The sequence below is a fragment of the Anopheles maculipalpis genome, chromosome 3RL, assembly GCF_943734695.1.
Source record: "Anopheles maculipalpis chromosome 3RL, idAnoMacuDA_375_x, whole genome shotgun sequence".
NCBI lineage: Eukaryota > Metazoa > Arthropoda > Insecta > Diptera > Culicidae > Anopheles > Anopheles maculipalpis.
In genome coordinates this window covers 12067553-12092599 of record NC_064872.1, presented here as the reverse complement: position 1 = coordinate 12092599, position 25047 = coordinate 12067553, and the positions used below count along the sequence as shown (strand labels likewise).

Genomic DNA, 25047 nt, shown 5'->3' with positions numbered 1-25047 from the left:
TGAAGATTCCGCCGTAAATTTTTCTTTTGTTTTTCTTTTCGTTGCGTTTTTGTTGCTGTTGGTTTGTTTGTTTCGTTTTCACATCAACAAAATTCATGTGCATGTGTAGTGGGTATAGAGGAAAATAAAAGCACGTTCGTCAGTGTTTTCATTGCATTGCTTCCTACGTATTATGCTGCTTTCCCGCTCGGCCCGTGTCCGTGAGTACACACACACACACATTCCACACGAAGGTGGAACGGAAGCTGGAACAGATAAAGAAGAAGAGGAAGAAGCCGACAACAGGGAAAGCGCAGGCAGCTCCCTGCCCTCCAAGTGACGGGTGCAGACGATCGCTACGAAACAATAAATTTAGCGATAGCCCTGCGAGAAGAATCGGGCGTGAGAGCGTTGAAGATGAAGCGAACGCTACTTTATTTTGGGGACGCCTTTGTTTTTTTCTTTTTGCATAATCTCCTGTGTCATGTTGTGGTGCAGCGGTTTGATGCATTGGGAGATTTATGCGAAATCACATAATAGCTTAAGCAATAATTGGGTTTCGACTGATTACGGGCGACCGTTCCCTGCTGAACGGTGGACGAATGGTGGATTTGGTGTTTAAATTAATCAATTTGTGGAAGACAAGATTTCAGAAGGAATTATATTGTGCATAGAATTATCGGCTAACGAATGGGGGAAACAATAATGTTTGATTGTGTAAAGGCCAACCGTACAATGAAGCCTGTTTTTCCAAATCATAAAAATATCAATATCCGGTCAATCCCCGCACTGCACTCAATGTCAGTCGAACTGAAAAGATGAAAGATATTCCAAGCTTCCAGTGAAAAAAAGATTAGAAAAATAAATCTCCACAACCGGCTCCGTTCACCTCTCTTTTCTTCTCCTTCTGTTCTAATGTCTTGGTCATGTATGGCCCATCCGTATATCGCCCGGTGCGATACATATTTTTAATTAATTTTTGATTTATTTATGCAGGCACGATAGGATCCACCCGATAGCGTATGTGATCGTTCGGAAATCATTCTTTCGCCGTTTCGGTGGGTCGTTTACCTTCGAGCAGTACCGTGTGAGCTGTATTGCTAGTTGGTCTGGTTCGCGGCTGGCTCGCATGAAAATGGAGACCCCTGGTTATAGTCAAAACCGAGATGGAAGATGGAAAAGAAAAGAACTAATTATTTCTGTATCTGTTTGAGGTTTTGCATTGGCATTGATTTATTTCATTCCTTCGTACGTTCTCAACCTTCTCAAACTGTTTTGGTTTGAAAGAAAAAATGTGCAGAAAAGGTTATTTGAAAATAACAAAACTAATACAAGTTGAAAATATAATTCAAATTTAAATTGTTTGCTTAATTTACATCGAAGTAGGTGGCGCTTAAAGAAAAGATAATATTTATTCTTTTGTTGACAGAGATCGACATAAGAGCATGGTGTTATCTTTATCTGTAAAACAAAAATATTTTCCTTGCTAGTTCTCTAACGAACAAAACCAACGAGTCAACGAGTCCTTAATAATTGCTAATGAAATCACTGTATGACATTTTTCTCATGCCCATTAAATGTCAGTTTGACATCCAGGAATGGTCAGACAAACAGTTTTTATTTTGTGATGCTGGAAGATAAACAAAAGTGTGGTACAATTGTGTACACACAATTCTTCTCGATAAATGAACTACGCTGTGGATTGATTGTCATTGATTGGCAAAATGTTCCAAAGAGTATCAGCCTGTTGTTGCAAATAGGCACTAAAGTAAAGCAAATAAAACTCTGCAGGCTTATCTCGGTGTGTAGTTGACCAGAGAACGACCAATTTTAGAACTGGTTGCGCTACTTGCGACTCGTGGATGATGTTTTCAGACATAACAGACAACATCGCTGAAATGATGATGGAATAAATGCAGGCCATAATGCTATATAAATATTATTTCAAGTTCATTGCTCCATATTCTTGTAAAAACCTGACAGAATGTTGATTTCGAAGAATTGATGAGACTATTTTATGAACTGGAAGGAAAGCTGATTTCAGCAAGCAAGAGAAGTATTCACAGAGACTTCGTGTTAAAGGTTAGGTAATTATTGTGAGGTGTTTGATAAAAGTCTTTGAAAAAAGGTTGTAAAGGCGCAAGTTTTCTCTGGTGAATTTAAAACACTGAAGTGTTGACAAATCATAGACGAAGACTCGATGCCATTTAGTTGAATAGTCAGTCCTCACTAAGGGGAGGACTGTCCGGATGGGATTTGAGTCCCGGTTCTGCCGTTTGAAGACCGGTCAAGACGAGCAGATAGCTTAGGTTTATATAAAATTAATGATCAGTTACTAAATGACACAAATTTAAATGGTATTCGAACCAATACTTGTTTGTCTCAACTTGTCAAATGTTCCGTGGCTCAGGCTTTAATGCTCAAGAACACTAGCATTGACAGCAAGGCTCAGGTTTACACATTGAATAACATCTCTGTGGAAAAATTTATTCCTATTAATTAAGTTCGCTTCGTATTGGAGCATCCTACTATTTTTATCATTCAAACCGAGTGTACAACGATTGTTTCACGAAAACAATATATTGTCAGTAGTTCAACCACTGCATTGTGTACATTACACATTTCACTTCTTAATTTAGCACATTCTAGCTTCTGTCAGACTCTAGCGTGGCTACCCCAAAGGCTAAAAGTTGCCCGGGACTGATGAGGGCTGGCACATGTGTTGAATGGGTTTAAAGCGGTTGTCATGTCCTTGCTGCTGCTGCTGCTACTGCTGCTCGTGCCTACAAAGACGTGCTGCTTCTTCTGCTGGCGGTTCGCAGCACAACAGTGCACACACAACACGGTTTTTGATGAGTTGTACCACAGCATAGCACAGTTAGTGTACAGTAGTGTGTTTGTATCCATGCATATTGCTCTTAAGGATGATAAAAAAGCGATTCCTCAGCTTACTGCTCAAGCAGTGAAAAACTCGTAAAAAGCTTGCATATGTCAGTGAAGTCAGTTGAGTCAGAGAATGGTTGAAATGAAAACATTTCTGGAGTGACTGGCCTGTGCTTGTGTCGCATTCGTATCTCAAAAAATCTAGTGTAAGAAGGGAAAGGTGGACAACGAAACGGGTCACATGCACACACACACACACATCGGGGTATGGCGGGGGAATCATTGCTTCCAGTGCTGTCAGAGACGGAGATCGCCGTTGTCCTGTTTTCTGCATAATAGATTCTCATCTCAACTGCGGCAAACTAACAAACACTGACAAGACAGCTTGACGCTCGAAGGAATTTCGTCCGGAGTGTGTGCGGGTCGCAGTTCTACTCGGGTCGAGGCTTGGCTTGCACAGGATTTTGAAGCGGATCCCGTTCCATGTCGGTTTCGGTTCGCCACGGGTTTCACTCCCAATGAAGTCCTACCGGACCGGACATGTGGGCACGGCACAGTGTGACAAATATAAACACTGTTGTATCATTAAGATTTATTTTAAATATTGCCCGCAAGAACTCCGGCACGCCAGGCCACGGTGGAGCAAAACCTCAAACGAGGAAAACTGCAGTCATGACCATGAAGGCAAATACTGGATTGTTTTGATCGCGGCAAGGGGCAATGGGAAGGGGGGGGGGGGGTAGAGGGGGCTGGGTGTGGAAAATAGAGAATGAAGCAACCCGAACCCCGGCGTACGTTGACGATAACGACCTAGCCGGACGACAGTAACTGCTGCTAAACAGGAACATAACAAAAACATTACATTTGTACTTATTTTATTTTATTTCCTTTATTTATGTTATTTTCCACACATACACACACACACACCAGGCATGGAGACACATGACGGAGTGAAAAAGGAAATTGAGCAGAACGATCATAGGACAAGACGACGGGTAGCATCGTCGTTGACTGAAACGTTGTCCATATGAATTTGACATTCTTTTATGGTTATACAGTATGACGCGATGGAGCTTCCGCTAGGCGCTTCCAGTGAATGAATGGGTCGTGTGAAGAGAAATTTATGCTGCTGGCATTAGATGGAGCTGCGATGCTGAATGCGGAAATCTTTTTGGTTTTGCCACGTACGTGTAGAACCATCAAAACAGTAAGCCGAATCTGGTAAGTAGCCGTCAGATTTGAAATAGTTGTGTTACTAGTGTTGTAGAGTAGCGTGATATAATAGAGGGTTTCCCAGCAATTTTCGACACTTTCGTTTAGTGTCGTGTTTCCAAATATATTTGTTCTCACCCCGAGGTTTTTGGAACTATTAGAAATTTTGTGTTAAAATTATTTATTTATTTTATCCTTGTTAATTTGTATGCTAAACCAAGTTATAGTTATAGATTTACAGAGTTGCTTGGAATGTTTCTTCTAATATAACTTCGAAAACGCCGGAACGAAATAAAAAATCAGTAGTAGAAACCAAAAATATATTGAAACAACTCAAAACATCTCTAAAATATATTGGCACAAGTCAAAAAAAAAAAAAAAAACACTTGACGAGAACAAAAATATATGGAAAAGCGTAAAAAAAATCATGTGAATAATCCGATAATGTAAAAGTTCTTAGGTAAATTTGTAAAATAACAACTTATGTTGAATGTAGGTCCATCAGTCATTTATCATGTTTTTATCATTTATCATATCATGTCATTTAAACAACAATTTTATTTAATAAATAAAACATTAAATTTTTTTGGTCGCTTTTGTGTGTTTTAATTTGGGAATGTTTATTTACTTGTTCCAAGCCATTCAAAATTACTTTCATACATTGATACAATCCTTGATCGAACTCGAGCAGTGTGAAGCATAATTAAACACATGCATGATTGTGAATACTTTTCCCCTAACCCGCTCAAGAGAACCTGTAATTCATACATACATGGAAGAAGGTTGAATTCTCCCTTAACCTATCAAAAAGCGACGGGGAACGCTATTGACAAGCGCTGAGCGAAGCAAGCATCGATCGTATAGAATTACGAACGATCGGTAGCTTTAGATAAGCTAATGAGTTGAGGACGGAATCATGTCTTTATCGCACTGGATTATCGACCTTTCGTGATCAATGATTAAGGGCAGCAGATAGCAGAAGACGCGTAACTGTATTTAACAACAAGCAGATAGGGTAGCTAGCAAGAAGTGACGAAGTTTGTCTTGGACGTACATGTGAAAGTGATATGATTTGATCTTGATTCGAAATGTTGGTTGATCGGATGGTTATCCGATCCGATCGCTGGTAAGGTGTAATTGAATCAATTCATGAAAGTTAAGTGGCACGACGTTTATACAAAAATTGATAAGATGAAATTGCTTGGTATCCTTACACGTGTGCCTTTTCGAGTTTTCATAAAAAAATCCCATTTTAATTTAGTTTAAATATGTTACAAAAGTCAGGAAACATATTTTGCAATGTGTTATCGTGATATAATTTGCGTTTGACGATTCTTAAGAGATTTTATGCTAAATTATTATGCTTGAAACATGTTTGAGCATGGGAAAAAATCCGTTTTAATAATAAACACATAAATATGATCCAATCTGGTTTGACTTTACCCCTTTAATCCTGCAGAAATTAAGACCTATTATTAAGCTTTTCATGTCTAATTAATGTGTAACCCCTTTTACATCGATTGCCACGCTACAAGATGTTAACTTCCCCGGCAGGTATTTAATCATCTGTCAGCAGAAACAGCAAAACATGAATGGTGCAAAGTCGCATCACCGTTGATGTGCATCATAATACGTCAGAAATTAGCATTGCCAAGACCTGTTGTGCGGTGCTGTGTTAGAGCGAGATTGCTCAAAAAATGGCTTCACTGTCAACTGGACCCGCTTCCAGACCCGGCGTCAATATGCTTGGCATCGTAAGTGAGAGACAATTTATGCACAAAGGATCGAGATCTTCCGCGGCTCAACGAAACCGGCGTGATAGATGTGTTGATTTGGAACAATGTTTTGCATTCTCGAGCCCTTTACCATTACCTTTAACAGCCGGTGTGGTGGTGGTGGTGCTTTATGGTTTACACACAACATCGGCTTGTCGGTGAGATGTTCCGGCCCTTGTTAGTATTTTCTGCAAAACGCGACATTCCACACGGTGAAGGGTTGGAAAAAAGCGTATTCTAAGCCTGTCTGCCAGCTAGGAAAGAAACAAAAACCATGCCCCACGGAATGGACTGGCAGGCATTGTCATTCGGAGGGTTAGTCTTCGAAGTGCTCTTGATTTTGTTTCACAAAGTGAAAGAAGGAATTGAAAGCATGATAGAGCGAGAGACAGAGAGCGTGCTATCTTTGACATGCTAAACAAATTACATTAGAGCACGGGGATGTCTGCGGACGGCCAGAAAACAAAACACTGCATCGTGTCGCTGGTGTGTCCTAGGATCGCCGGAGAAAATTGGTCGTCCACGCTGTACCGGTTTACACGAGCCACAGAAAAGTTAAGACAGGTCGGAGCAACTCTATAAAAGCGTCGTCATCAAGCGGACCGTGAGCGACGTACGGTTCCGCTAGGGCGATAGGGACGATGGATGGCCTCAGCAGGGCTGGCGGCCACGGAACATGGCGTTCTCGTCTCGAACTCTCGACGGTAGCGACATCGACGACATTGACAACGACGAGCCCAAGTGCTGCCGTGCACCGTTACGGAGACGCCTGGTGTTCGCCACACACTTGCACTTGCGGATTGTATTGCAAATGAAAGGGGAAATTTACATTTTGACAAATGACAAGCAAGATGCAAATCCTAATGATACAGTTAGCCCTTGACAATCTGTCAATTAATCGTCCGCAATTTACTCTACCGCTTGAAGAACAACAACACTGTACACGAGCCTGTCCAATCTGCACAAAGGTAAGTTGGGGAATTTGCATCGTCTAGGCGAGACATCTTTCGGGCGGGTAGGGTTAGCGTTTCTAAGGTTTGACGCGAGAGACTGTTGTGGAATGTGACCTTGTAGTAACAGTTTGTTTCGTTCGTTTGATGGTGCTGGGAACGTTATTATTTTCAACGAAATGATTAGAATATTTTAAAGATGTTTTGTTAGGGATTAATTTCTGTTAATAAAAATGAACTGGGTTTTCTAATTGATGATCAACTGGTTCGTTGCAAACAAGTTGGACACAAGATGAAATATGTAACAATGGTGATAGGGACTCGTTAAAAAAAAGGCCATGCGGTAGATAGGGTTTCCATATAGAGCAGCGAAGCCCATAAATCACGTATGCTTTTTTGTTGTTTACTGTCATCACAACGACGACGAATCTGAAGTGTTTGTTCGTGAATATATCAAGACCCAAACATTAATTTCTGTCCCGCTCGCATACACACGCTGGTGAAACGGCTGGTGGCGCTTCTTTCATCACGGGGGCCCGTCGAAAAGGCAATTATGGCCGAACCCAGAAGACGAATTCTGTGGGAAATTGATCCGGGAGAACGGCCGATGAATGAATGCTTTCTATTAAGCTAACCTCCGTACCGAAAGATAATCGAAACAGACGCGACAAGCGGGACAAGACACCACACAGGCGCACGGGGAAACCTAGAAAACCAAAATGACAAAATAAAGACGACGACGCCTATACACTGGCGTCAGTGGCCGACAAGCATGCCACCTTAATTAAATATTAACGGGTCAGGCTTAATCAAAAATCCATCTCTACTCTACTAAATCCTGATACGACGATCGCTAGCAGGCCCCCAGGGACTACGGGAAAGAATCAAAGATGAGGCAAACACTTTTAAAAATTATCGCACATGTCTGTCCCGGTATCGGTGTTGTGCCCGGGCACATCATCAAATCTTTCACGAATGGAAACGAAATGAGCAACGATACGGTGCTGCTGGCTCGACATTTGTGTGGATCACGGGAGGGTTTTTTTTTTCTCTCTCTTTGTGAGACAAACACGACAAGAAAGCGATGAAGTGGAGTGGTTTACTTGGTGACAAACCTTCAACCCGTCCATAAATCACGGGATATTATTTCCTGTTCGAAATTGATAAACCACTCGCTGCGATGGAGAGGCATTTTTTTGGTAAGGCTTCGGCGTCCAAATTCTGGGGACGCTGCGCGAAAACGAAGCCGTCGAGTGGCTAGAGCAATGGACGGGAACTGCTCCGAATTCCATAGTGCTTGCGCCAGTAAGGCTGCTAGCTATCGTGAACGTATCGTCAGCGCATTGCCGTTACGGGGCGCATTATATTGAGCGCCACGTTTATCATTCATTAAAATGTGATCAGACCAGATCCCGGGCTGTGGATCGATCCTGGACACGATTGATGTGGTGGTTCTTCTTGTTTTTAGTTTTAGTTTCGTTTGTTAGACGATGGGCGATGTGAATACTTGCTGGTTATATCTTCAACAACAACAAAAAAACGGACTTAAAATTAAAAAAACAACGGAACGAGTGAAAATGGTTGAAAATAAATCTGAGAAGAGGCAAGAATTTGGACCTCCTCAAACGGCAGAGCTCGGGCAGCCGTGATACCGGGAGGGGTGGGGAAGACCGGAAAGAAAACAACACCACAAAAGGGCATTGCCGCGCCTCTACATCATACGAGAGATAGATTTTTCCTGCTGTGTTGAGGAATTATGCTCTCAAAACTGAAGTGGCTCATTAATATCTTATTTGCATACACATTCTGGTACGATCTCGTGCATATATCATTCGAGCGAGCGAGAATCTTCTAAGAAACTGTTTTTCTCTATACAGCTGAAAAATGATGCTAAATGAATGGATGGGCTGGAACTAGTTTGTTTGCGAGGAGGATAAGGATCTTGGGATATTGCTTTCAAAATTATTTGGATATTCATATCGGCCTGCGGGATAAAAAATGTGTTGGTGGATTATTCAAACAGTGTTTAATCGTAGATACTATAAACATCATACAGAAAATGTCAAATTTTAAGTTGCATTAAAAGTTTCTTAAAAGGAATCAATTGAAAAACCACTTGAAGGATTCCCAAATCAGTTAGCATAAATAGTCACATCGTGATTGGGAAGTGTTTGTGCCGTATGGGAAGCAAAATTTATTCATTCTTCAGTACGAACTCCATTCCTTTACCGCCAATACCTTTTACCGATACCGCCCTCGAGGCAAATATGTGGCGCTGAGTTGTTTTGCTTTGATCAAACCCGAGTCGAGTTGTTTTTAGCTATAGCCAGCTTTTCATTAACTCGGTACCTTTTTAACTTTAGCCTTTTGCATTTCGGCTACGAGATAGAAAAAGGACATACGTTAAGGACGTGTGCCCTGCGTGTTGCCGTGTTCGGTGACGGAAAAATGGCACTCATAAATATATACAAACATTGCTGCACGTGTTTACATGTGAAAGCGATGGGAAGCTGGGACTATTGCGAATGGTTTGGAACCGAATTTGAACCTGCCACAAAGCAGACAGTCGGATACAGACATGTTCGTTTTGTTTGTCTATGGTATTGAATTTTTTCGATCAATTTTTTTGAGGGGGAGGGGGGGAGGGAAAGAGATGGTGGCACCAGAACATCACCATGTAGCCAGTTTTCGAGCGTTCGCTCTTCAGCAACGTTCGTTTTCATTATCGCACCCGTACGCGTAGTAAGATAGCCCAAAATGTTACTGGAGTGCGGGTACGAAGCACAATGGTGGTTTCTTTCCTGCTCTTTCGTGTGTATTAAATTAATTTAGAGTGTAAATGAATCCAGCCCAAACCGCAGAACAACTTCCAAACTTCCGGTGAGCAGATCAGCAGCCAGCTTTGTTAGGCTGGAAAAGGGGAACGGGTGCGAGGTGGGCGTGTTGCATTAGAACTCGTTAGAAGCATATATTAGGCATAAAATATCTCCCACCATTCAAGTGTTGGTTCGGAATTTGCAAAGAAAAAAATGGAAAAGGATGTCCTCTGATTAACAAAGTGTTGTTACTACCAACCAAACCCTTCCAGGTTTGGTTCGAATTGTTCGCCCGGTGAGTATCGTTTGGTGATGTTATTGGATTATCGGAAGGTGCCTTCAATTGTAGCTATATAAAAAGATTTTGAAACAGGAAGGTTGTACTTTTTTTTGTATTAAATAAATGTTTAATTTTTTGTTTTGAAGAGAATAATCAAATATTTAGAACTTTTCATTTATTTTTTGATTAGTTTAACATACTAAGAACGGTGTAAATGCTCTCCTCAAAAATAGTGTTTAAGTACATTATCTCAATTTCTAAAAAATCATCCATAAACGTTACCTCTCAATTTAAATTGTGCTTCACTTTACCACCACAATCATCTGTATCATAATAACACCTCAAACCCCCTCAGTCACTCATGCAACAAAGGACAACCATCACCGACACGGATGTCGCCGCGGCGCTCACGGTAGAAAAGCGGATTGACGGATGTGATCTGACAGTGACATGTTTATTCTCCTCCAGTTGCAAAGGTTGTTTTTTTTGTGTGTGTGTGTGTGTGTGTATGCTATTCGTACTATTTGAGGGTGATAGCATTAGCAACCGGGACGTGTTGTTGTGTATGTTCGCTAATAGCCATCAATCGGTTTCCGGTTGGTCTTGACTCCTTCCATCCCAGACAGAAAAAGCATCACTCAGAAGCGGGATAGGCGTTCGAAGATAAAGATGATTTGCTGACGAAGAGTGGATCTGTGTGCAGCGCCTAAGGAATAAGGAGCTTGTAGGTGCGTCGTGCGATGGACGTGTGACGAGAGTAAGAGGGCGCCTAAGCGCCTAAGGCTTATGTCATCGACAATAAGTTTCCCCCCTAGACCGACGATTGTCAGCCGTCCGAGGGCGGAAAGCATCTGGGTGGGGAAGGTTTTCCTTGTGTGTGCGGACGCATCAAAAGCCGAAGCCGAAGTGTCACGCAAACAAGCTCGTTAGATATGCACAGTGATTGATAAAAGGTTGATGTGTGGTGGAAATTAATCAAGGTCAGGTGGAATTGTTTATGAAAAACTTTCATTTTCGCTATCATTGAGGGTGTTTTACTACGTGTCGGTAATGAGACGTTTATGTCTTTAGAGGCTCAAGAAAACAAATTTCAATCTGATACTGATTTGAAATGAATTTGTGCATAACTGTAGAATATTGGAGCACCAAAGTACAGCCACATACACAGTCATTCATTCAGTCACTGGATAATGGTGTAGATTAACCGAGATCCATTGATTCCACACCAGGCCGTCCGTCGTACATTTCCTCTGCCGTTGCTTTATCAGAAGCGAAGATGTCCTTGCTGTCAGCGTCACTAACAGCGATACTGTCTGCTGCCTGCCCGTACCCCTTTCCACAACTACATCGCCACACGTTGCTCGGCCTGTACGGCTCAAGTCAGCTCGTCGGTTTCCGTCCCGATGGACGAAAACCGCGCACTAGTCAAATCATCAAACGAACGAATCCCGCAAAACCCTTCCCCGGTGCCCGACTGTCCATCGGGGCGAATGAATTTGATGTTGATATAAATTAAATAGGGTTGAAGAGACGGAGTTCCTTTCCTGTGCGTGACATTTGAATCACATTTCAATCAATGTGTGGCGTGGTTGAAGTATTCGATGTCGTTACGAAACTGTACCATTCGCTCGCAATCTGATGCTGTGGATGGAAGCGTACCTTGGTGGAAATCATCTGTGACAAGATTATCTGCCCGGGGACCGTTGATATCGGAGGGTTTTGATGGATCTGAAACAGGAAAGAGATTAAATTATGCATTTTAGAGTGTAATTTACACTTGTTTGTTCCTGAGCTACCATGCAATAATGCTTCAAGGAGTTAAAAAACTGCTCTACTGCTTCTTGAACTAGAAGACTACTTTCAAAAGGAACCGTTAAGCAAATATTTTATTTATTTTATCAAGAACTGTACAACCCTTTTTCGGTGCTAGTAATGCTTCTGTGCCCCATTTTACCCCAACCATATCGCAATGCACCGGACTATTCTTTTGTAATTTTGTGTAGTTGTTTATGGTGCACTATAAATTAACCCACACCAATCTACGGTTCGGTGGTACGAAACATCTGGCCCGTGGAATATGTTTTCCAGCACTCAAACGACTATCCAAAAGCGCAATTTTGTCGCATTCGTCGCACAGTTAGTTATTTGCTCATTTGGACTTTCTGTACAGGTGTGTGACGGTGAACGTAGCGGACAAAAACACCACGGAACTCGCGGTGGTGACAATCCGTTACGAAGCCAGCGCACATGTCGATTGGAGTGTGCTCGTTTATGAATGGCGTTTGCGTTTGTTTCAGTATCAATCGTTCGAGAACCCTTCAAAAAGTGGCACTGGCCAGTTGCCAGCGAGCAGTGACAAGACATGTGCTGGTTAATTATCATAAAAACACATGAAAACGACACTTCATTCCATCTCGTTAATTATCAGAAGTCTCGTTTTCGATGACAAATTGTGATAACGGCCGTTTCGTGACACGACCGGATCAGGTCGCCGCTAGCCCGGTGATCGCGCCGGTGGCAGGGATAGGCGGTGCTGGTGACTCATTTTCCGAGCTGCCACAACACAAACCGGACAGCGCGTTTCATATCAAAGTGCATAAATAAAATGAGAAAAATGGAAAACCGTGTTCGATCGGAAAACAATTGGAAAAATAATAAAACTGGTCGTAAAGATTCGGCCCCACTAGCACTGCGTGTGTGGGAGCGTTATATAGGAGGGTGGTGAAGCAAACACTTGGCGGCAGTGCAGCAGTGAATTCATACACATGTTCCCCACGGAAAAAAGGGGAAAACAAATGGCAAAAACAAAAAAAAAAAACAAAAAAAACACGCCGAAGTGCAATGTATGAAATTGGCGAACGGTTGCAACCGGTGCAAACGCGGTATCAACCTGATTTCGCTGCAGCACACATGGCTTCTCGTCGGTACGGCTCATTAAAGTCGCCAAATCAATTAGATAAATAATCTACATATCATTAATTAAATTTCATGCCGTCTGAATCGGATTCCTGCGAGTGTAATTGAAACATCAATTTAACGTGTATAATTTATAGCACTTTGATATGCGGTGGCAATCAAAAACATGATATTGTGCCGCTAGGAAAGTGCACCTGCACGAAGATGAAGCGATGTGCATTGTAATGAAGCTTTCAGCTCAATTTTGTATAATGAGAACGACACAAAAAAGACATGTACAAAGAAGATGCACTGTTTAAAATCGGCTTTTGACCTCTTTATAATTTGGATGCATGGGAAAAAGTTTATTGAAGGTAGGAACGGAACCGTATAAATCATTAGTAAACAGGACTTATATGAAAGAATTTGCATACCAATCAAAGCAATCCTTTGTTTGCAAGTGAAAGTGTAAGCTTTTTCCCTGTAGGAGGTACAGAAGAGTTCCTGCTTGCCAAGAATTGCTACACATTGGAGTAAACATGAGCAAGATAACGCAGGATATTTCCTTGAAGGATGGCTTTTTCGACGATGAAGAGTTTGAGGTAATTTTTGGCTTTGACGATCAAGAAGCTTGGACGCGATTACGATCGTTTTCGAACACAACGCAGGTGTTGATCAGGTTAGTGAAACTGGAACACTGAGTAAAATTAAGTAATTTCGATTAGACACTGCCTTTCTTTACATTTGGCCGCTACAGTTCCCAATCGCAGGCGGAGTATGGAATTTTGCTAGGGAAAAATATCACCGACGAGCATCCGTGGAAAGAAATCAAGAAGGAGACATTTCAAAAATTCCTTAGCTCTCGAGGGCAAACTGATGGCAACGTTCAAGAATTGCTACAACGTTTGGAGCCAGGATCATCGCTGCTCATTGAATATTTGCCTGATCAGTCAACAGCCCACGAAGATGCATTTTTGGTTTACTTAGATGTGGCAGAAATTAACGAGGCCAGCGAGATCGTTCGCAACCTTGAGCTTTTTCAGCGCTTGAAGCTTAATTTGCTCACCGAAAAACGAATGCGTCAGAAATGGTGCCCCGAAGGAGCGGACCTGGAGATAGCGAAGTGGACACGCTTACCAAGCGAACCAAATGTAGACACGGAGGCGCAGAGTGTCCTGCCGATTCGGAGAACCGATCAAACAGTGTCCACCCGAGGTGTGTCGGATGTACGCGATGGGTACGTAGAGCTTGTGCCATTTAAGTGGAAACCGATCAATTTCCCACGCAGACTGACCGATCGTGCCATCCAAGTACGACCGCAAGCGTACAGCCGCTTGCAGCAAACCGAACCAACCTTCCTGTCCCATGCAGCAACGCAGTATCAGCTCGATGTCGCCGATAGCAAGATAGATCCGTCGCTGATTTCGTCGACATGGTTGCTAAATGCTGCCGAGTCACTGTCCCAGGAAGCACGGTTCAACTTGATTGAGCTGTACAGCAACGAGTACGATTGTATTTCGCAAACGCTCGTGCCGTCTTATCGTACGCCGCAAATCGACGAGGTGCTCTCGTTCATGAACCGTGCGCTGTGCATCGGGCGCAGCGTTTGCTCGATGGATTGGCATCCGGAGCTGTCGGGTGTGTTTGTAGCGTCGTATACCTTTGAGACGCTGTCAAAACATGCTAACAAGCAGCACAATCAATCAGAACAGCCCTTCGGAGACGCCCTGAATCGGATGACGTTTGAAAAATGTACCGTACTGCTGTGGAGCTTCGAGGACAGCTTGGAACCGTTGCTGGAGCTTAAGACAATCCGTGAAGTGACGGCTGTCTCGTTCTGTCCGTACGATGGTGAGCTACTGGTGGGAGGGCTGTCGAACGGACAGATTGTCCTGTGGGACATGAAAGGTGAATTGGAGCGGGTAGAGCAGGCGAAAAAAGCTGCGCTCGAGTCGAGCGAATATCGCAAACAAATTCGCCAACTGATGGAATACCCGGAGATGGAGTGTATTGATCGTGAGGTTAATCCGGCCGCCGTAAGTTCGCTGGAGCATTCGTCGAGAGGTGCGATTACATGTATCAAATGGTTGCCGCGAAATTATTTCTGCACCACCACCGGCCACTTGAAACCGCATGCCGAAAACCTTTACCGGTTCATGGTGAGCACCTCGTTAGATGGTAGTGTGTGCTTTTGGGATCTTGAATTTACGTTGCCGGCGTTGCAGAAAATGGTTGCTGCGTCGAAAACGGCACAGCTGGGCGACAAAACGGCGTACCAGCGTGTAAACAATCTATTCTTTCCGACGTTCAGGCTTATTTGTGCGATACCAATTTTAGCCACGGTCATCGATGAAGCAATCTATCTTTCGATGCCTCAGGAACGGGTGGCGGAACTCACGAAGCGTGTAAAACATCAGCAAGAGCCAGTAGCCACGAGTTGTGAGATGTGCATCAAGCTAGGATCGTTTACGGGGCAGCTGATTGAAGCCTCGTGGGAAGGATATGACTTTGAGCAGGGAGCGCTGGTGAATGATGAGCTGGTAAAGGTAACGCACGCCTTCAGTCCCATTCACGATGGTCCAATATTGGCGCTGGAACGCAACAATATCTGTCGTACTGTTTTCCTTTCGATTGGTGAAAATGTGCTTGCCATTTGGAGTGAGACTGAAAGTAGTTCTCCAGTGTTTTGGCGAAAGAAACCCGTGAAGGTAACAGCGTGTCGCTGGAGTCTTGATCGCGTTTCGGTTTTCTTCGTTGGCTTGAGCAATGGGGATTTTGAGATATGGGATATGAGTTGTGAGTTTGTTGAGCTAATTATACTTGGTACGGGTAATTTTAATATTTTTTCTTCCATTCTACAGTAAAAACATTCCGTGCAACGGTTTGCATGAATCTGGGATCGGAGGCATTGACGACCATATCGCTTCATCGGCTGGCTAGTGCTCGGAACTGTTTGGCGGTGGCCGATTCGAATGCGAATATTAGAATTTTTAAAATAGCCGCTGCATTCGTAAAACCCCTACCAGATGAGGAGGAAACATTTAGCAATATGATACAGCACGAGCTTGCCCGAAAAGCTAGACAGACCGCTTGGGAGAAGGGATATTTCAGAAGAAATGTGGCCATTATTGAAGCGAAAATTCAAGCAGAAATTGATGCCCGTGAAAGGAAACACCAGGAAGAGGCGAAAGCGAACGCTTGGACCACAATCGATGCGGACAAAACGAAGAAAATGTTGGAGCTGGAAAAGCGTATGCCTTTGAGCGAACGGCTAGAACAAAAGTATCAAGCCAAACACTTCGAAACACTGTTGCGTAAGCTAATGGCAAGACGAAACGTTAGCCCGGAGCGAATGGCTCAACAGATGCGTCCGGAAGTGGAGCGTCGCAAGTACAATGCAGAAAAGCGTGACGCGATCGCAGCAAACATTTCACTTGCGAAAAGTGATTTTACCAATGTGCACAAACTGTTGCGGCCGGTGGAGAAAGCGGTGCCTATCGTTGATGAATCCGATCGAGAGGAAAAGGTTGGCAAGTACCGGGCCGATATTGCTGACTATCGACGGATCGAGTCGGAGGCTGGGGCAGTGTTACGTGCGCACTATCTGCCCGAACTGGACAGTTTTGTGGAGGTGTTGATGAAAAGTAAGGAACGTCGTGACAAGGTGTGCGTTAAAGTCGGTACCAATATGCAGCATTTGTTGAGCTATGAGAAAAAGCGTAGCTTGAGGCGGCTGGGAGTGGCCCCTAGGACGCTGTTGCAAGATTTGAACCCAATTATTGGAGATGAAGATGGAGAAGAGGGCAAGGAAGAGTTTACAGAAAATGTTTAATAAATTAATGCACATTTTTTACGAAAATAAATTAGCAAATAAAAATCTTTCGCAAATAGTTTGTCTAAATATCATTTTTGTGCAACACATTATTGTTGTGTTCAGCAGATTATTTCGAGAGCAGTGGGAAAAATACTTTGAGTAAAATTCCTTGCCACAAAACGATTTACTTGATTGATTCGCGTAATTTCGAAACCTTTCCTTACGCCATCAACCAGAAAGTGTTTCTTGTAGCACGGAAAAGTGAAGCGTGTGGTGAGAGAAATGTAAATATATTTTTTGATGAATGATGCTCACTTGCATTCCGACACGGTCACATCAAATTAGGTGAGAGAAAAAAAAAAATCGTCATGAAACATCATGATTGGTGGGAGTTCGGTACCGGACACAGGCCCAAGCGACACAGTACGATGCCATGTCCATCAAGGACAGCGGGATGGAAATAATACATGTTTGACATGTATTTTTGTCGGTGTTTTGGGGCAGTGAAAGATTCGTAGCGTTTAAACCGTGACAGATAGCAGAAACAAGCGGCCACTACAAATCGAGGCAAACCATAGCCAGATTGCTGGGTGCTGAATGGAGTAGGTCGATATTTTTGGTGGTCTGTTTTTTTTGCTTCCCCCTCCCAGTTCATGAGAACATGCTTCATCGGGTGAGTCTAGGTTTTATTTTAATGTGTCACAAATGAATGTCATTCTTCGGGAGGAATGATTTTTATACGAGACACTGAAGCCTGTTCAAGATACTCTTGTACACTAGGTACAGTCTGTTTTAAGTGTATTGTTGTCTTATTCTTTTATTTTGACTTTTAGTGCCTCAGCAATTTAGGTTCTGTGACTTAACGATGATGTGGAAAGTCAGTCCAGCTAGACTAGAAAATGCCGGATAAGAATTGAGAAACTGAATCGAGGCTCCTACAAATGTGTTCAAATTCAGAGTGTCAATCTTCATTGTGCTGTCGGAGGCTCTAAAACTAGTCAGCTAAGGCAGCCCTTAGCGGGTCATAGATGAGACTCGTACTCGTTTCACAACACTCAAGCCGTCAAGACCAGGCCTTCACTATTATAGAGTAGTTTAAATATTCACATGATTTTTTATTTCAATCAATCATGCAAATTCATATACATTATACATCATAACGATTTAAAAAAATCAAAGTAGCCTTAAACACAGCACCTTTTACCAGTTTATCACCGATCGTACACCAGACCTGTTCCGAACGAAAAAGAAACTATCGAAAAATAATCGCAACAATTCGCACAATGTCCAGCGATACCAACAACTCCACCACTAAAACTACCAACCGTAATGAGCGTCGAAACCGACAACGGAATAAAAATTTCCACCACCGATATCTGGCCCTTTGTCGTTCGAAGAACTTCCAACCCTTACCGGAGATTGTAAAACCGAAGCAGAAGGATCAAGTGTTTCTCGATGTGTATGGTGATCGATTCAAAGCGAACGATTGGCAGCTGATCGTGGATGCTTTACGGGAGGATAATTCGATTGACCATTTGGCTCTTCGCTTGCGGAAAACGCACATCGAAGGTATGGACTGGATGGGGCGATTTCGGACATCAAGAATTATTCCAAGTCGATTGTTTTGCAATAATACCCTTAGGTACTGACGGTTTAACTCCAGCAAGCGTGCTAGAAAGACATGGAACGGAGAAAGCAGTGTTTCTGGACAAGCGTTTGTTCAAGCAGCTGGTGGACACGCTGGCAATCTTTCTCCGAACAAACAAAGTGGTGAAGTATTTCGCAATCGAAGGATTCCCACTGGCAGGTGTTCGCTTGTGCACGCTTATAACGGTAAGCTTAATATGTGGACCCGTTTATGCTTTGCGTTCGGTAAATAAATCGCGATTTACTCTCCAGGGTCTGGTGGATAACACGTCGCTGACCGAGCTGAACCTTGCCAGATGTTCCATCGGAGATGAGGGATGCAAAGCGTTGTGCAATGAGGTGAAGTTTTTCCCCAATTTGCTCGTACTGAACCTGACCGCGTGCCAATTGACGGCAAAGGGATGTCAAGCGGTTGCGGAGGTGATCAAATTTCAGAAAATGCAACGCTACGCTGCGAGCTGGGAACAATCGTTACGCTATGGCGACATTAAGGAGGATAAGCTAATGGGTCTGCGATACCTGTACCTGAGCCATAACCCGGGCATAGGGGACTATGGTTTGCTCGAGCTTACGGATATCCTAAAGGACGATGTCTGGGTACGCCAGATTCATGTGTGCAACTGCGGATTGACCGATACTGGGGCACAGTTTCTAATCGAATGCTTGAATATGAACGCTGCGATCGAAAAGTTCGACATCCGCGACAATAACAAAATCTCTAATGAAGCGTGCCATGAGATACTTCTCAAGCTGGGAGTAAAGCTGGAGGAGGACGATGGATCGGATTCAGGAACATCACCTTCAAAGTATCCAAAGACTATGGCTGGATTGAGGTGATAATTTCTCGGTAGTTTTTTCGATAAGCTAACCATTTTAGTGTCGAATTTTGCTTGTTTTGATTTTTATACAGGGAGCGCTGTGAGCATTTGGAAATGCAACTGAATAATGAGCGCAACAGAAGAAGCCAGTTGGAGTCACAGCTGGAGCAACAGAACCAGCAGCTCGGCGACTATGCTACACAGCTGAAGGAACTGCAGTTTGAAATGAACGCTTTGATAAAGTCGTATGTTGATAGTATATTTCCCTTTTAGGACTTTCTAATACTAACAATAATTTTATTTGCAGACGTAACGATGTCTTAGAAATGTTGAAAAAAGCTGAAAGCAAATCCACAAAGGCAAAGAAGGCAGGACCTAACGCTCCTTTGCGCAAATCTCAAAGCGACGCATTTGCAATAGTGAGCCAGGAAGTTTCAGCGTGTGAAACGATAATGGCCAACATTTCAAAGTCTGAAATAGTTCTTAATGCAGAAAAAGATCTGTCTACCGTATCTACCGCTAATCGTTTTATTGAACGCTCCATTGGTGATGGTGGTGGCGATGCAGTAGAGAAGGAGGCTGAATCAATTCCAGAGAAAATTTAAATTTTATTTTTACTTGGTCCTATCAATACTTATCAAAATTGTAACGAGTTTTTGACTAAATATATATATTTTTTTAAACTTTTCGAAAAACAATCTCATTGCTAATTAGTTCCAGACGCCCTCCAACATAACGACATGGTTGAACAGATTCCATTTCTGTTTCGTCCCTGTTTTCAGTTTCAGTTTTTGCTGCTCCTTGCATCAGAAAAGGCGTATCGAGTGCTGTTGACGTTTATCCTAATCGCTTTAACGTTTGTTTGTTGCAAGCAAAAGCCAGAAGCAACAGGAGCCTCTACTCACGCGCCACTATTGTACACAGATGACTTGAACGCAGATTGTAGTGAGTAACTTGCATACACAAACAGATTGACGATGATACATGATGCGCCGTGCGTGCACCAACCATCAACTGCTGCTAGGCCGTAGTCATAGTCGTCGGTCGGTTTGCCTCTTTATCGTCGTGCTGATTCATCCAATTTTTTTGTACTGCTTGCATATGCGCTGGAAGTCTATGCATCCACCTCAGGAATCTCCACTATCATACTGTCAGTCAGCCGTGTCTATGGCTTGGTGGGTATGGCTTTTTTTGTTGTTGCGATCTCTGCTCCACTCTTCAGCTTCTGCCTGGGGTTTTGTTTTCTCCATTTGCTTCGCCAGGTACTACGTCAAGCCGGCTGACGGATGCCGGTTTGGTGAGTCGGTTCTGAGTAGCTTTATGCTGTGCATCAGCCACTCGTGTGTTATGCAAACGCAGGACCTGCAACACGTCGCTAATTTTTCGTTTGCCACTGCCTGCCTACACCGATGGTTTTGGAACGGGGCCAAGCTAACGCTGATGCATAGTTGCATGCACAGAGAGAGAGAGAGAGAGAGAGAGAGAGAGAGAGAGAGAGAGAAAGAGTGAGCCAAGCCAACGGAATGACCACAAGCATTCGTCACGGCGCATTGCGTCTCTCTGTTGACGCGTTTCGTCGAATCTGGCTGGTGGCTGCATCGTTCGTCAGGGCGCTATTTATGACGAACGTGTGGGGTGCGAAAAGTGCGAAAAGGCCGTAGCGTTTAAGCGAAGGATGCGTTTTGGAGAAGCAGCGTCAGGATGTATGTTTGTTTTTCCGCGTCAACATGACACCTGAGTGTTGGTTTCGAGCACGTCCTGATGGGGCGTCGTGCCGTAGAACGCTTTCTACCAGCGAATGAAGGGCACGGTGCGTTTGTCTTTTGGGTGGTCTGCACACGATTCGGTTCGATTCGTCAGGCTGCAGTTGGTGGGCTGCAAGGTGCATGGTTGCTGCTAGCGGCCACGGCATCATGGCTTATGCAAACATGGTGCTAACCTAGGAGATGATTCGTCTATCCTATCAAATGGACGGCATGCACGCTGTTGCACGTTCTGTTGGGGTTGTTTGGACTGACATGGTAAGCTACAGGAAGATAATCGTTCGCATAAAGCACAAAAGTAACACAAGTGCTGACCTTCGAAAGGAAGCGCGAAAATAATGACTCACATCAGGACTGGCTCACAGTCCTGAGCGCAATAAGGACCTAACGGTAGTGAATAAAGAATTCGGGTTTTGATAACCGACATGAGTGGTTTTTGGAGATTGTCTTTTGTCATGTTTAATTGTCTCGACAAACGTAAATTAACATCAAGATACATTTTACTTTAAAAAATGTTATGAAAATTCTGCAATCATCTCATAGTGATCTTCTGTATGAGCAATACACCCCTTAACAAGCTGTACTTCTTTTGAACTACTTTTAATCTCTGAAGCACTGTTTTACATCCACCCCCCTTGTTAGGTTCCGTTTTGTGGCCACACCATCTTCCCTGTACATTGTCTGTGGTCATTTGTGCTGACAGGATATAAAGCACAAGAGTTTACCTCGTGTAGGCAAAATAGCTGCCGCTAAACCTAAACCAACCACCGCTCACGGTGATGGGGTTTTGTCCTGCAACCTTGATGCCTTGCCTGCGTCGGTCGCCTGTGTTGGTCTGTGTAAAAATCAACAAATCATTTTGAGTTATGCTACGCTTGATATGGTTCCGGTAGGTACGCATGCAATCCGGCAGCAGCAGTATCAAAGCCTCGCCAAAGTTGAACAGGATGACATCGCGTTGAAGAGCGACGTGTCGTCCTAGGAGCTGAAATGGACACGTGGATGTACGTAAATTCTAGCGTGCAATTGAAGGATTGAGTGACTTAACCGCAGACTGTGCGATAGATTTGTGTCGTCCGTAGCCAGTTGACGCACGCAGCTGGGCGGGAAAGGGTGGCATTCATCATACGCGACAATGCCTGCATCCATCAGCATGCCGAATGGTCACTTCATTGTGTGAGTTTTGGGGCTTTCAGGAAGCACCGAATGGGACACCATTTACGGACACACCGAGGCACGTCACAGGACAGCTGCGTCCCGTGCATTGTCCGGGGACACGAAAATATCAAACAAATGAATGATGGATTATTCATTACACGCCATGAATATGTGGTACCCCATCTTCCTTCGCAGCATATGGGAGATAAAGCGTCCGGATGTAACGTGGGAGATGGGGCAGCGGAAGGAGCAGCCGGTGGTGAAACGGATCGAATTTACATTGATGGCACGTTTAGCCATTATAGAGTGTGTATGTCAGTTGGGAAATGTATGTTTTTGGGGTACGATTTACTTTATTCCAGTTTGAATTTGAATTTATGTGTTTTTTTGTTGTGTAGTTTTGTAGATTAATCAATATAACAGTTGGTAGGATGAAAATCAGTTACATTTCAGTGTCCGTTTTTCGCTTGCTTCATCGGCTCATATTTTCCATCAGCAAACGCATTGGAACACTTTTTTTTCTGATACAACCAACGACTACAAATCACACTTAAAACAATTTTGGCTAAATGTTCCATTTAAATCAATTCTCTACAAACAACACCACCACCATCACCTCAATCCATTGACCACCTGTTTTACATGGTAGATCCGTAAACATGATCAAAAATTCAATTTATTTTGATCTCGTCAATTTTCATTGCTCGTTAAACTGATTCATGTTGTCTCTCTAAAAAAAAAAAAAAACACACACACACACACACACATTCTAGACCTGATACCCGCGGCCAACCACTGAGCACATATTTTGATTATCGTTGTTTTGTTCGTTGTTCGATTCATAAAACGGTTTTTGTTTTCCATTTTCATTGCACTTTTCCGCTACCATTCGGCCCCACTATCAGGCCGGCTAGTTTGTTGGGTACTTTATTCATTTAAAACAACGTGAACCGGGAACGCATCAGGTGCATAGGTTAATTGAGTCTATCACATTCCATCAATAACGGCAGCAGACAGAGGCTCGGGCAAGCTCTCTGCCTACCTGCCGTCCGTCTATTGGCACTGCTTCCGGTAGTAGGTAAACAAACGCCACGGCTTTCAGCTTAAACATTTCACGGTGAAGGTTTTTGTCACTATCACCGTGGGGGAAAAAAAGAAGCCACTTTTCATGCTCTCCGTCTGAACCACCAAGTTTTGTGCAAAGGAAAAAAAAAAATCCATTTTTCGTTACGAGCGAAAATTTGTCGAAATTTTATCGAACCGAAAGAAGCTTGAAGGTTCATAATTCCTGACACCGTCAATGCACCGCTCGGTGAGTGTAGGCAGCTGAGAAAAGTAGCACAATTTCATGATGGCCATCAATGTCGGTGTTGTCAACGTTGCTCACTATTAAGCAACGTTCCAGGTGTGTTTGAGGTGTTTTTTGGGGGGAAAGTTACGAGCTGCGAAAGAGGCGAAGAGCCGCATTGGAAGTCATAAACGAGTAAACGATTGGTAACGTGACACCGATCAGTTGTAGTATGATTTGCAAGGTGTCATCGTTCGGTGCTACTGAGTGAAAGGTGTTCGTAGTTGGGATGATTGCTTGTTGTTAGATGACATTGAGAGCTTTTTTTTCTACTTCTACAAAATTGTTTGAAATGTCACATCAATCCACAGATAGACAAATAAACTAGGAAAAGAGATGCAAAAAATGGCTGATGCTTAGGACATTTATGAGCAAAGTTTACACCTTGAGTGACTCGTCTGAATTCGCTTCAGAAATGTTGTACTTCCAATTACTGATGTAATTTCTGATATTTTTTTAAATATTTTAGGGTAATGAGGCCATAAATGTATTTAGCTCCTCGGAGGGCCTAAGCGGAATATAGGTTAGGGGGCATCATCACATTGAATTTGCTCTAGCTCAGGAACCCCGTGGCCGCTCATTCTACGTATCGTTAAACCCGTGAGAAGGTAGAGTGAATCGTTGTCAGTCAAACTGTTGCTATGTATTATACTGAGCGACAGGTGGAATGGTTGGCCAGTAGGAGGCTTGTAGTGTAAGAGATTTTGTTGTCTTATTTCTAAAAATCAGATCCTCAGACTCTCTTTTCTCTGAATACTATGTCTATGGAGGTTTACCTTCCCAGACACCTTATTGTTTAATCGTATTTCGCTTATGCAGAGACTTCATCGTCGACATACCTTTTTTCTTGGTTCGGCTCTACAGACTCGAATGATTGTGGACTGCCGATTTAGCTTTCTTGACTTAAGTTCTCTCTAGCTAGATCGTTAGGCATTCATACGGACGGACGATCCTGAAAGGGATTCGCTACCGATCCCTACTGTACAAAAGAATCTTGCATCCTTCGATTTTCAAGCAATAATTAAGTCACAGCCTTCAAGAAATTTCATTGTGTAAGATCCTTCGTTACTCAAAATACCTAATGTGCTGACAAAATCTAGTGATAGGAGGGAGAATTCTTCGTTTGAGGATTCTCATCTAACAAGAGATTTTTTCATCGGAATTATCCCATGTTTTGCAGCGATTTATAAAGTAAGAGGTTCTATTGAGCATTGGAACCAAAAAACCTTTAATGCGAAAGATAAATTATTTGTTTTTAAACAAAGGTTTTAGGATACTTAGGATAGTTGTTTGAGACAAAAGGTGTGTATTGCTTTAATGGCAAAGTCTAATCTTTTTGGCTTTAGGGCGTCTTCACGCCGACAATCGAATGCCTTACAAGACTTATTGATACAACGGTCGTTCGATATTTAGTGCTCTAAACGGGGTGCACTACGGGGGAACGGTTCGGATGGGATTTTAGTTCCAATCCTGTCATGTAAAGACCGGCGCCACTTTCGCCTCATTACTAGACTGTCTCCGAAATTGAAAAGCGAAGTAACAATTAATTTATCACAAACATTAATAGGAACTTCAAGAAAATTAAACTATTATTTAAATTATTTTTGTGTAGCCAGTTCGTGTTATCTTTATTTCAACGGTTTGACTTATAACTGTTGTAAATAATTGTAAGAAATGTTTATTTAAATTGTAAAAAGAACTGCAAAGCA

General features: G+C 43.0%; 5 protein-coding genes across 5 annotated transcripts in view; 2 read left to right on the top strand and 3 right to left on the bottom strand.

The window, feature by feature from the left end:
- LOC126564882 (protein limb expression 1 homolog) overlaps positions 1-25047 on the bottom strand; it is a 508128-nt gene that overhangs the window by 149251 nt on the left and 333830 nt on the right. The gene's annotated exons all lie outside the window — the stretch shown is intronic.
- Positions 1-25047, bottom strand: part of LOC126563871 (protein tiptop) — a 178904-nt gene that overhangs the window by 52608 nt on the left and 101249 nt on the right. The gene's annotated exons all lie outside the window — the stretch shown is intronic.
- The window catches only part of LOC126565129 (peroxisomal biogenesis factor 19), a 349045-nt gene that overhangs the window by 252727 nt on the left and 71271 nt on the right, over positions 1-25047 (bottom strand). The gene's annotated exons all lie outside the window — the stretch shown is intronic.
- LOC126560411 (dynein axonemal intermediate chain 3-like) lies at positions 13330-16622 on the top strand. The gene is made up of 3 exons (XM_050216371.1): positions 13330-13469; positions 13548-15586; positions 15652-16622. Exons 1-3 carry the CDS (start codon positions 13330-13332, stop codon positions 16620-16622), a joined length of 3150 nt encoding a protein of 1049 aa, XP_050072328.1.
- On the top strand, positions 17888-19674 carry LOC126560410 (protein Cep78 homolog). The gene is made up of 5 exons (XM_050216370.1): positions 17888-18173; positions 18247-18437; positions 18504-19084; positions 19162-19314; positions 19377-19674. Exons 1-5 carry the CDS (start codon positions 17888-17890, stop codon positions 19672-19674), a joined length of 1509 nt encoding a protein of 502 aa, XP_050072327.1.

Bases quoted from the DNA above. Each gene is read 5' to 3' on its own strand.
- LOC126560411 (XM_050216371.1), top strand. From the start codon at position 13,330: ATGAGCAAGATAACGCAGGATATTTCCTTGAAGGATGGCTTTTTCGAC. The intron at 13,470-13,547 runs GTTAGTGAAACT...TGGCCGCTACAG, and splicing joins ACAACGCAGGTGTTGATCAG to TTCCCAATCGCAGGCGGAGT. The intron at 15,587-15,651 runs GTGAGTTTGTTG...TCCATTCTACAG, and splicing joins TGAGATATGGGATATGAGTT to TAAAAACATTCCGTGCAACG.
- LOC126560410 (XM_050216370.1), top strand. From the start codon at position 17,888: ATGTCCAGCGATACCAACAACTCCACCACTAAAACTACCAACCGTAAT. The intron at 18,174-18,246 runs GTATGGACTGGA...TAATACCCTTAG, and splicing joins GCGGAAAACGCACATCGAAG to GTACTGACGGTTTAACTCCA. The intron at 19,315-19,376 runs GTATGTTGATAG...TTTTATTTGCAG, and splicing joins ATGAACGCTTTGATAAAGTC to ACGTAACGATGTCTTAGAAA.